The 13,484-nt window shown below is 39.9% G+C and overlaps 1 protein-coding gene across 1 annotated transcript; it reads right to left on the bottom strand.

The window, feature by feature from the left end:
* Positions 1–406: 406 nt before the first annotated feature.
* On the bottom strand, positions 407–5,718 carry LOC115264479 (uncharacterized). The gene is made up of 2 exons (XM_062860413.1): positions 4,416–5,718; positions 407–1,973 (listed from the first exon to the last, which is right to left on the bottom strand). Exons 1-2 carry the CDS (start codon positions 4,954–4,956, stop codon positions 727–729), a joined length of 1,788 nt encoding a protein of 595 aa, XP_062716397.1. The 5' UTR covers positions 4,957–5,718; the 3' UTR covers positions 407–726.
* Positions 5,719–13,484: the final 7,766 nt, after the last annotated feature.

The following is a 13,484-nucleotide window of genomic DNA, read 5'->3' as shown; positions in this document are numbered from 1 at the left end:
AGATTTGTAGTAATGAGCTGAATGTTTGTATGATGAGAAGGTAAGTTCTCCGTTTCTGCAATAAAATGGTGAAAAAGGCCTCCGACTTTTCTCACGTCACTTAATTCGCAGAATGAGCACAAAAAACAATTGTGCTCATTCTGCGAATGGACGGACGTAACAAAAGTCAGAGTCGTATATCGAGGTGAGAAATCTCGACTCAAATGAAGTGACTCGCCGTATAAATCAAATTGGGAGTCACTTCATTCGAGTTGAGATTTCTCATCTCAATACACGACTCCGCCCTTTTTACATGTTGGCCTAGTAATACGCTTTTACTCAGAGTTTTCGGATTGCTTCAACAGGATTGACATAGATCAAATTCATATTCGTACGGCCATCTAGACCAACAGTGATTTTGTATGTATTGTCATTTAAATTTGATGTTACAAATTTTTTTTCATTGTTTGTAAGGACAACAAGTTTAAAACAAAACAAAAAAAAAACAAGTTTAAAATAAAACAAAAAAAAAACAAAAATAGCAACAAATTCAAAATTAATCGGGGTTACGGTTGAATTCAAGTTTAAATCACGTTAACGGCAAAATATATTCCGGATTTAGCGGAAAGAGCAATAAAAATAAAAACAGAATCATTGATTTACAGTCGATTTCTTCACCTCGGCTTAACCGGTAAGCCAGGCGTTAAACCTGGTTTAACGCTTAAGCCAGGGTGAAGAAATCGCCCCTTAGTCAACTATGAGGGCTTTGGTCATTTTTTTTGGTCTGCCGGGGGGACGCTTTTGTGTCAGCGAAGATGTGTTTGCCTCCGGGCGGAGCTGATATTTTTTTGTTGTGACCGCTGCAACCACCACGTGGTAGCAGGAATTATGCTTGCTGAACCAGCGGCATGAGCAGTTCCACGTCGTCCAGTGATCGTCAGTTATTCCAATGCAGTAAATCAGCTCCATGTCCTTCAGATAGTGTTCCAAGCTGCGGCGGTCCGGGTTATTAAACACTTCGATCTCACGTACAGTTACCTCTGTATTGTTAGCGGTTGGGAAGTACATATATTTTGCCCGGTCGGACCAATCTTGTACGATCCGCGTTCGCTTCCCTGCACGGATGAAGTTAAAGGCTCGGCGTTCATCTTCAATCGTATACAACCGTTTATCGTAAATGATCCGTTCGTCCGCGCCATACTTCTCCACGACTTTCATGATTTTTGTTTTGAAGGTACCGAACGGCTCCCTCGTACGGTCTAAATGGTGGTCTTTTATCGCCCTGTTCAATGCTTCCAGGGAATTGTTGGTGGCCGGGTATCCTGGTAAGGCACATTCGTACCAATTTTTGTAGTACTCGTTATCAATGTATTTTTCGAAAAATTGAACGAAGCCCGGCAGAGCACCGTATTTCATACAAAACAACCCGCACGCATCATCGAAGTGCCGCGGAGTGGGCGCAACCTGTATGCGGTTCACATCCTTGAGGATGCGTTCCTTGTGGTCGGCACTTTCCTTGGCCTTCGTTAGGTACTTTTTTATGTTCTGTACCACGTGGAAATAACAATTTACTAGTAGTACGTGTTCACCGAAGACCGACCGCGCTGCTTTCTTCAAGGCGATTTCACCATCGCTGATGAACGCCTTCACCGAGCAGCTTATGCCCATCCGATTGCACTGATCCTGCAGGGTTGCCAGCACAAAATAATAGTCGGCTTCTTCTTGCTTTGTGATCGAAGCAAAAGCCACCGGGTGCGCGTGGCGCATTTTGTCCACCAGACATACCACGACCAGTGGGTACCCTTGCAAAGTAGTTTTGAACGTGCAGTCAGCCGACAACACGTCCAGGGTACTGAACCGCGACATCAATTTTTTGCTGGAATATACCAGTCTGAAGCGCCCGGTCGTACCGTCAAAATCCGAGCCAATGACGAACCCCGTTTCATTGCCCGGTGGCGTAGTTGAATGAAGCTTGGCCCAGGCTGCCAGGTCACCTGTGTAGATGTCGAGAACGAAGAATTATTAAACACAAAAAAAAACATTTTCGGTTGTTGAAACACATAATTTCTGAGCCAAGATGTCTGAAGCATCAAACTCATTTTTGTGAACAAACTGATTTATCTTGCCCTAATCTGATAGTTTGATAGTTATGTATTTGATGATTCATCGCTTAAACCCGCTACAGCTGACCAACAACTTGTTGATCAAGATGTAAATAAACTAGTGTTAAAGTATCCCCTGCGCCAAGAACTTAACTAGCTTCAACCTAAAGTTATTTATTTTTTGAACGAACATTAACATTAAACATGCCACAAACAAACCATAACATGTTCTTAGACTGGTAATAAGTTTTTATGACAAAGTTGACTGAGATCATTTGGAGGTGAGATTATTTTGTATCGTTTCTAAGGGGTAACCTTTTTCGCTTTTTTGCTTCTTTACAGCCACATATACAGGATGCCGAGCGGAACTAGTACCAAACATCCCCTCACAACAGTAAATGCGAAGAGGAGATTTAACTCTTCACTGCTCTGAGCGGTGCCGATTCTTAGGGTCGATTCCATTTGGCGAATTAAACTTAATTTTTACTTAAATTTGACAGATCGACACTTAAACTTGACAGTTCTCCTAAGGAAATAATTATCAAACTGTCAAGGTGAAGTGAAAATTAATTTAAATTCTCCAATTGGAACAGACCCTTAAAGACAATATAGGGTGGGGTGGGGCAAGATGGGTCGCCTAAGGATAGATCATCTAAGCTTTGTAAATACAAATCGTATAGGTTAGCTATGCTAAAAGTTGATAAAAAGTTTTTTCAATACAAAATATGATGTAAACAAGTAGTTTTAAAAAGCGACCGATTTTGCAGTTTTAAAAAGTGACCGATTTTTGTGAAAAAAGTAAGGGGCAAGATGGCTCACCTTTTAAGTAACTCACATTTTCTCAACGAAAAATGGCAATATATAAGATTTGTTTCGTATTCATATATGCTCCATTTCCATACTGAGTAAACAAGAGCTACTAGAAAACGCTTTATAAATTTATTTGGAAAATAAAAAACTTTACGATTTGAGTGGTCCTAAGACGACTTGAAAATCGATGCATTCACTAAAAATTATCATAATTTTATGTTATAATTTTAGGCGTTCATTCCGCTTGATGGAATGGAGTTATGAGATAGTCTTGTAACAAAAAAATAAAAAGCTTTTAAATGCTTCAAGAATACGCTCAAAACTGAAGGTGACCCTTCTTGCCCCGCGATCGTTTATATGGAGATTACATGGAATGTATCGCAAAAGAAACATGGCTAAAAACCATTTATTTTTTTATTTCCAATGAGAATGAACAATTTTTCAATCAATACCCTAAAATTCTGTATATTCATGCTGGTCACCTAACAAAATTATTAACATAATCATAACACAGACAAACAGACGTAACTCTTAAAGGAAATTCATCAAAAACTTTTGCCCTGTGTCATTTTCATGAGCACACTGCCACCTGTTGGTAGAACCGCGCGTGATACTGTCGGCCATGATGGATTTCGATTTGACGTTTTGCTAACGCACACACTACTACACAAATTGCCTGTAATTTTCGTTTGCATCATTGAGCAACGTGTACACTGGCAAACGTCAAAGCGATCGAACACTAGCGCCTCTGGTGGAACGATCGCGCAAATCAAATGAAATGCATGTGCCAAGCCGCTTTGAAGAGTGTTGCGTCTGCTTGTCTGTGATCATAACATGAGTAATGCGCGTGAAAATGGCACTGACTCATCTTGCTCCGCGACATAAGCAAAAACTCATGCTTTTCATACCTTTTTCCCTTAATGTGCATAATCCATTCCCCCATATGAAAGGGCAAACATGTAGAAATATCGGTCTATATGCTACACGGAGACAAATGTCACGTATATTCGTTAAACTGATAAAACGTTCCAATCTTAAATTCCGATTTGATTGATTCGTACAATGCCCATTGTGGAGCCCCTCGTTCCGCCGTCGAGAGCATAAACAAAAGTCACAAGTTCCAGCGGCAAATTCGAAGATTTTCTTCTGCACAAAAAAATGCTGAGTTTCCCGGAAAGTTTCCATAGAATCTCATTGTTTTCGGGAGCGATTATGGCCAATATAATGTAAGCATTGGAAATGCCACGAGGGAGGTGGGTTGTCCCAACAAAAGGAAATAATTTGTAAATTTCATGGGAAGCAAATATTTCCGTAGAGCCGACCTGCCACACAAAACAATTTTTTGTAAATTCATTTCAAACATATCCTGTCCTTCTAACATAGATTTTATTTGATTCATATCTGATGGTTGATTTCTTTCGAACGGGTTTTTTTTTTGTGGCCAGAACCAATCGACAATGTATTTGAGTTTGGTTTTATCATATGTTTTTCTACGTGTAGACATAAGCACAATCACTGACTTACCCAATGATAGCTCTCCACACCCGTACAAAGCCTGCGATGCTTGCTTTACCGCATAGTTGACCCGGTTCTTCGACACTTGCTGATTAGAAGCTCGGATGTGTTTTTTGATGTCCTTCAGCGGGATACCGCTATGTAGCAAGTCGTTTATTTCAGCAACATCCTTTTTGCTGAGTGGTATCTTGGCCAAATCTTCGCTCTTCGCGGTACCGCAAGTGTGGGTGCCTCGGAGGTTGATGCTGCAGTTGACATCCGATCCATTCGGGATGAACACCATTAAGCGTCGCTCACATTGCTTGGAGGCTTTTGCTTTGATCCGTCGGCAGTAATAGTATTGGACCCTGCCCTTGGTAACTCTGTTTTCCACTTTGTAGCGGAACCCGAACTCGCAGTCCTGCACTGCCAGTTTAACACCATCGGGCGGTACGGAGGTGTATAGTGTCCATTTGGCGTCGCTGTCTGGTGAGGGTGATAGGTCCTGTAGAAAGGCAATAGGCAATGCCCATGATAATAGATAAATTAGTACAAGTTTTGAGGCGTTCATGGTAGTGGTTTGAATTTGACTACCACTAAGGCAGCATCCATTTATTATGTAACACTAAAATCGGGATTTTCCAGAACGGTTTCCATCCACAGTTAGAGGAAGGATCAAAGTAGCTCCTGATGAGGTGGAAAATGCTTATTAGTTCCCCAGAAACCATTTTTTTTTTCGAAATTCCGTTTAAAAATGGTTTTTGTATACCGCATTTAGTTCACCACTGGACTGTGCACTCAGTCTTCATAAGTGCGAAAACGTCAATAAAAGTGCGCAATTGCATCAAATCAAGTTGATGTCTTCGGTGCACTATTTCTTCGATATATGCTGAATAAGTGCCCTGAAGACACCGAGTTGTTTTGATACAATCGCGCACTTTTATTTGCGTTTTTGCACTCTTGAAAGCTAGTGCGATAGTCTAGTGGTGAACTAAATGCGCTATAAAACTGATAAAACATTTTCCACCAGGAAGATACCTTAATCATTTCTCTAACTGTGTTTCGAAACCGATTTGGAAAATATTACTTCGTTAAGGACAAACGTCTTGAAATCCCGCTTCAACAGTGCATCAGAACTTCAGATGCACAAATCTCAAGAAACAAGCTTCAAACAACAGTGCATTTCATTATTCTGTTCTTGCTCACTTGTAATAAGCTTAAAATAAGAAGATCAGGTGCGCTGGTTTTGTTTACGAAGAGATTTGTGCGCTCGAAATCGTAAGTAGGTGAAAAAATCGGCCATAGTGGCGGCCATTTTGGGATTCCAACGAGTCTGTCCTTAATATATAAAAACAATCTAAAACAAAACAAGTTTCGCCAAGTAAGTACCTTCACTTAGTGCACGTGCAACGCAAGCAAATGTATGCATGCAATGGGGCACGTTCGGTGAAGTACCAGATTTGTAGTAGGGTGGGGCGGGGCAAGATGGGTCACCTAAGGATCATCATAACTTTGTAAATACAAATCTTGATGGTTTGTATTCGCCCTTTACTCTTCAATACATTTGTTAGCTATGGTAAAAGCCGATAAAAAGTTCATAAAATACAAATCATGCTTTCGAACAATCAGTTTTCAAAAGTGACCGATTTAGCGTCGCGAAAAAAGGGCGGGGCAAGAAGGGTCACCTTTCAAGAAATTCAGATTTTCTCAACGAAAAACGACAATGTATACGATTTTTTCTGTATTCATACATGCTCCATATCTATACTGACTGAATAAACCATAGCTACCAGTTAAAATTTTATTAATTTATGTTGAAAACAAAAAAGTTTACGATTTGAGAGGTCTTATAGCGACTTGAAAATCCGACTTGTTTTCACAAAACAATTATCATAAATTTATGTTATAATTTTAGGTGCTCATTCTTCTTGGTTGAAGCGAGTTATGAAATAGTCTTGTAATAAAATAATAAACCACTTTTCAATGCCACAAAAATGCGCTCGAAATTGAAGGTGACTCATCTTGCCCCGCGGTCGTTTATATGGAGATTATATGGAATGCATCGCATAAGAAAAAATAGCCAAAAACCATTTTTGTCTGTGATACTATCTTAATCAAATCGCTTTTCAGATTATTCCAGTGCTTTAGGCAGACGCCTTGCTACAATAGATGGTAGAACAAATCTTTATCATAATAGGGTCTTGTACCATTTGGGCAGGTGTACCTATTTTGGGCACTTGCCGCTATAACTAAGTCAATTTCAAACCCATTGATTTGAGTTTTTGTATAGAGTAAGATACTGTACGTGCCTAACTCTATACATAAATCCAAATCAATCCGTTTGGAATTGGCTTAGTTATAGCGGCAAGTGCCCAGAATAGGTATACCTGCCCAAATGGTACAATACCCTATGGCACGTTCGGTGTTCCCGTAACATGGAAAGATCACCTTAGAATGATGCGTGGCGGCGTAACATCTACCACCACATAAAATTTAGAACTTTTTACATGTTTTCCCCACTAATGTGGTGTGGAAACATTTCAGAATCGAGGTTTGATGTGCTTTTTTGATATATGTGTTTTATTTTTGTATGTTTATTTATGCTGCTAATTAAAATTTTATTGCAGGAAGATTCACTGCCTATGATCGCATATCAGTCCCATATTTGCTGGGTTTCCTATTCATAGGGGACAGTTATGCGATCATAGGCAGTTCAGGTAACTTTCGTGTGAATAAATGCTAATCGATTATAATACTCTACCTCCATTACCCCAACCGCCACTACCCCGAAAGCCATTACCCGAATGGGCCATTACCCCGAAAGCACATTTAGCACATTAGCCTTTTTAAATTAAGGTAACCTCGAATAAAAGGAAATTAATTTGAGTTTTCGAAACTGCACGAAATTTAGATTTGCGAAATTATTTTTCATTCACTCTTTGGGGGATTGAAACTTACCACAATAGGCGCTACGTTGGCTCCCTGTTCGACGACATGCTTCACCTCGACTTCAGAGTCGTTTTCGGTAGCCCAGGATGTAGATACAGGTGGCTGCAAATAAAGTAAACGTGAGCGTGATAGTTGTGTCGATGCAGTCGTTTAAAACATGCGTTTTCTTTCATTGATGATTTGACTATCACGGTACAAAATTTCGATATGATCGGTTGAGTTTTCATGTTTTAGCAGGTTTTTGAATTCAAAATTTCCTTAACCGCATCAAATATGGTTCCTTCACGGTAGGGCCGACCAACTTGTTATAACTGTAAGCAGAGATGGCATGCTCCTCAGCGCGAAACGTGAGAAGAGAAAACATACACTCTACACACGACTTTCAACGAGAGCGAGGGTGAACAACGCAACTTTTTTCACACACAAACCAGCCGCTCACTCTTTGGCATCCATCAGCGGCACACTCAAAATGAGTGCTCAAAGAAATGATAGAACAAGCATGTTTTTCAGTTTCTGCGTGCACATTTTGTGCGCACAGAAAATGTGCACACAAAAATTCATTGAGTGTGCACTCAGTCGTGCTTCCAGTGCAATACTGTGTGTACCACAGGGAGTATGAAAGTACTATTACGCCGTCTAGTAGCAAATGCATCTGCTAGTCTAAAATATCACATAAATCACAGACAAATAGATGTGACACTAACGAAATTTCAATCTCATATATCTCATGATCCTGATTACTTAGAGAGTTGGTGTCTTCGACAAAGTTGTTTGGCTGGTCAAGGACTAAGCGATAATAAAACTTAAGATTCAAAATTCCACCGCTAGGCGGTGCTAGTGAGTTAACAAATTTTGTTTTTCATATATATCAGGAAAATTTGCAAAAACTTGCAACTAGCGCCGCCTAGCTGCAGAAACTTGAACCAAACGGTAATTATTCGGAAAGCCCATGATCTACCAAACAATATTGCCGAAGACACCATCTTTCTACAAAATCAGGATGCTGAGATATGCGAAATTTAAAATTTGTTTGCTCTCTAGCGCCGCCTAGCGGTGGAATTTTGAATCTCAAGCCTTATTATCGGTTAGTCCTTGACCAGCCAAACAAGTTTGCCGAAGACACCAACTCTCTAAGTAATCAGGATCATGAGATATATGAGATTGAAATTTCGTTAGTGTCACATATCTATTTGTCTATGATTTATGTGATATCTTAGACAAGCAGATGCAACACTGACAAAATTTCCATCCCATATATCTCAGGATCCTGATTACTTAGAGCGTTGGTTTCTTCGGCAAAGTAGTTCAGCTGGTCAAGGGCTTTCAGAATATGGGCCGTATGATTCGTGATTTCACCGCTAGGCGGCGCAAGAGAGCGAACAAATTTTACATTTCACATATCTCAGCAATGCGAACAACTTGAAGGTAATCCGGGAGGTCATGGACACAGCTCATTGCTTTCCCTCTATCGACTACCAGCACGGAAGTACGTCCACTGGAATTGTGCCAGGAGTCAAGGTAGAATATAACTAGTGAGATATTCCATCATCATTAAATCTGATTTACCACCAAAGAAAATACATATGCATGCCTAGGAAGGAACTGGAGCATAAGAGCCAAAGCCTGATCGATGTTGACAGTCAAACGAGCAAAATATTTCTTCTTGGGTATTCTGTATAGAGCAATTCCACTGGAATCCCAACAAGCTAAAGCCATGGCGAGATGGACCGTGACCGGTCTTAGTCGGCTGCTACGGACACCGCAAAAACAGCTAAAGCCGAGGCTAAAGCCATCAAAATTCTTTGTTCTTGTCCACATTTGACAGCTCGCTTGACAGTTTGTTGACAGGATGAAGTGAACTCGACGAAAATATCCGCCCATATCCGTTTCTATCCGTTCTATCCTTTTTGAAAGCGTTCACAGTCTTCTCTATCCCGTACCAAATACACCGAAAGTAATCATTACGACGATATCCTCTTAGAACTTTTCAAAAGACATGGTAAGATTTTTGAAAAACGGCTGGTGCCATTCCCCTCGGGCACTCCCACAGCATCCATGACGGTCATTCCTGCTGTACTCTTATCATCCATCCCATTCATCTTCCCCCGATACTGTGCTACATCTCCCTGCTCCGTATCGTCATTCTCCGCCATCAACCCTCTCCATCCTTTCCGTCAGTCGGTACTCCTCTTCCTATGAATCTGCATCTTCCGGAATCCATATTATGTAGCTCCAGCTACATCCAACTCCAGTTTCTTTGGATCCGTTTAATCAGAGTTTGTTTCCGCCAAAAAGAGTTTTGGTTGAAGTGATCGTCATTGTGCACTCGTTGTTCGCTTCACAAATGACCATAATTCGACTGGATCTGCAGTTGTTGATATACTACAGTGAATCCTGATGAAAATTACAGTTCAGTTTATTACATTTCACAAATTACAATTTGATAAATTAACTCACTTCTCTTCAAACAGTGCCATACTTCAGAATGAAGAAAAGACGACTTGAACATATTTTTGCAGATAAAAAAGATGGCTACTGCTACTTTTTTAACATTGGCATAGTAGAGGCAAACATGAAAATAGTACTGGATACCACGAATGATGTAAGCAAGGTGACTATGTTTGATAGTACTGATTACTATTCGTTTTGTTATCAAAGCATGGTAATTTTAACATAAACATGGTAACTAATACAGTAAACATATTCATCATTTTTATTTTAAGGCATGGTAAAATTAAGCATGGTTGACTAGTTGAAGTTACTCTAAAATTTATTTCAGTGTACCCAATAAATATTCATTACCGTGTATTTTTTTCCGTGTAAATTGCCTTTTGTGTAAAATATATTTAGCGTGTTACATCGATCTGACAGCTCTGACAGTAAGGGACTAAACATAAATTACGTAAACTACCCATAACTGCATATTTGTAACATTCGCAGTTTTTGTCAATATTGAGTTAATATCGGGGATTATCTCTAAATCATCAGTACTTCCACCGACGAACCGACGTGACAGTGGTGACTCAAAAGTGTCCCCCCCAAATTTAACGGTCGACCACCGAAGCGAGCGATCGCTTCTGTCAAATCAGCGCAGACGCGAACCGTTTCCTATATGAACACACGGGGGTTCGGTGTCGAGCTATCAAATCATCGCGAGCCGTTATAGAGGTGGCGATAGTGTTCGGCTATTTTTCATCATGGCGTCGCGAACAACAAATTTGAATTTATTTGTTCTAGCTGTCACGTCGGTTCGTCGGTGGTACTTCCATCCACCCAAATGAACTTAACAAGTTTGTTCTACAAAATGTGAAATAAATACCAAGTCGTTTTGTCTCATTATCAAATATTCACGAATGTAACCGCATAACAGTCACACTGGGAATACAAACTGGCCTGATAGCAAACCGTCGATCATATTTTGATCTAATTAATTTTTCAACTATTCGCCCAGCATAGAAGATTTCATTGCAAAAGGATTCATTTTGAATTTCTGACAATTTTTTGAAATTTTGTCCTTTTCCATACTAACGCAAATTGCAAAATTTGAGCTCTATTTTCTCCAATGCCTACTTTTGTCGAATGTGACTGTTATGCAGTTATGGGCAGTAAAGTGAGTACCGAGGATTGTTCACAATCTGCGAACCTGACTGCGGAAAAAATCGCGACCATGACGCCGCTGGTGACGCCGCGCTGCGAAACCACTATGGACATTAACATTGTGACAGCAGTGGAGTTATGTCAAACACACAAGGCTACGGTGGCGCTATCTGTTCATTCCATAGGTATTTAAATCCAACGGAAGCTAACGATCCCTCCGCATCTGGTGGCAGGAATGAGAACCCTATGAAAAACGTGACTCCTCCAAAATTTCACATGGCGCAGCATAGAGATAAGTGACATTTCAACACACGAACACTAGCGCAAGTTTTTCCTCACACAAAAGTGCACGCCGATTGAAAGGCTATTCAGATTGCATATGCAAATATTACCCAATCGAATTGGGTAAAACGGGTAAATAATGATAAAACTAACGTCCGGGGCAAGAGTGCAAATATTTTCCTCGCAGTTTCACAACTACATCTACAAAAAAGGCACGCATACATTTGAACGTGATTACCTCTATAGACAAAGTGCACTTTTTTCACTTTTTCATATCGAATTCCGCATCGTAGAGCACGTTTGGAAACGAGCACTTTTTGGAAAGAAAATTTAATTCTCTTTCAGGTGCGCTACGATCCGGTAGGTACTTACGAACAATTTATGTGATTAATTTGAGGAGCTCTTGCTATGCCTCCGGCGGGCGATCTTCCGGATTTGTTGTTAGCTGGCCAATCCGGTATCTGTCGGCATGGGCATCGAGAATGGTGATATTAGAAGCCATTGCAAATGGAAAATAGCAACTTCTAGAGCAAAAAATGAGTAAAATTTGACGACAAAAAATTGACCTTTTTATGTAAACAAACGATTTTCTCCTTATCTCACCAAGCGCCTCTACAATTGGGGGTCAACTGGATTTGCCTATTGCAAATGGAAAATAGCAACTTCTAGAGCAAAAAATTAATAAAATTTGACGGCAAAAAATATACTTTTTCATGTAAACAAACGATTTTCTCCTTATCTCACAAAGCGCCTCTACAATTGGGGGTAATCTGGATTAGCCTATAGCGGCTGTTTCAGTTATTTTAGTGATCCATTGGAGAATTAAAATTAATTTTCACCTTAACTTTACAGTTAGATAATTATTTCCTTAGGAGAACTGTCAAGTTTAAGTGTCGAACTGTCAAATTTAAGTAAAAATTAATTTTAATTCGCCAATTGAAACAGACCTAAGACCACCCTCGTTCAACTCAAATTTGGGTAAACCTAAGATCAGCTCGGTATTTTCCCCATCTTTTTACTGAGTTCTCAACACAGCAGATTTAACTCGGTACGCTCGGTTGTTTCTTTTACGGATATTCTGTAAATGAGTTACGGAGCTCAGCTAATGAACTGTCAAAAGTTACTGAAGCACGGTAAATATCATTACTGGTGAACGGTAAATACGATTACCGAGTGTTCCGAGATAAATCTGCTGTTGAAAACTCAGTAAAAAGATGGAAAAATAACTGAACTCAGCGAATAAATTACTGAGCTGGAACATCTGAATCTTAGTGTGTACATGCAGAGATGGCATGCTCCTCAGTGCGAAACGTGAGAAGAGAAAACATACACGGAAAAATATTATAACCCAAAGAATAAGTTTTCAAAACTCCAATTTGGGTAAACTGCTTAAAGTTTTAACTCAAAGTTGGGTTGTTTTCTCCCTCGCCTCAGCGCAATGTTGTCGAAAACAAAGAGAGAAGCACCGACGCATCCGCTGCTCTTCCGTGGAAGAAGCCAAATTTGGGTTTTCTTGAATTAACCCAAATTTGCGTCATTTGAGGCCTCCGTTGGGTGAAAATAACTTACCACTGGGTTAATTTTTTTGCCGCTCTCAAACCACTTTCGCTGTTTAACGCAAATTTGAGTTATTCCACGGAAGACCGGGATTGCGTCAAAACAACTTAAATTTGGGTTGATTTGCAGTTCAGTGTACACTCTTCACACACTGAAATAAATTTTGTTGTTGTTTCCACCGAATCCATGGTAAAATTAAGAACTGTACCAACAATTTTCAACCGAATGCAAAATTCTGTTAATTGTACTGAAACATTGTCAATATTACCATGCGTGAAGTACCATTGACTAAAAACATTCTTGATGTTACTATTTTGACATTGTATTTTTGACCATGTTTATCTAAGACGCGCAACATTCAAGTCTACATGGTCGAAATTACAATGCCCAAATAGTAGAACCAAGAATGTTTTTAGTCAACAGTAATACACGCATGGTAATATTAACAATGTTTCAGTACAATTAACAGAATTTTGCATTCGGTTGAAAATTGTTGGTACAGTTCTTAATTCTACCATGGATTCGGTGGAAACGACAACAAAATTTATTTCAGTGCACGACTTTCAACGAGAGCGAGGGTGAACTACGCAACTTTTTTCCAGAGAAAATAGGTAGAGAAGCGAAGAGTGAACAGCCGTCTGAACGGCAACACTTTTTCTGTTTTGATTTCGTAACTCGGATGTTGGCAACTGCCGAAAAACAGATTAATCCACC

The sequence above is a fragment of the Aedes albopictus genome, chromosome 3 (assembly GCF_035046485.1).
Source record: "Aedes albopictus strain Foshan chromosome 3, AalbF5, whole genome shotgun sequence".
Classification (NCBI taxonomy): Eukaryota; Metazoa; Arthropoda; class Insecta; order Diptera; family Culicidae; genus Aedes; species Aedes albopictus.
This window is presented reverse-complemented; position numbering and strand designations above follow the sequence as displayed.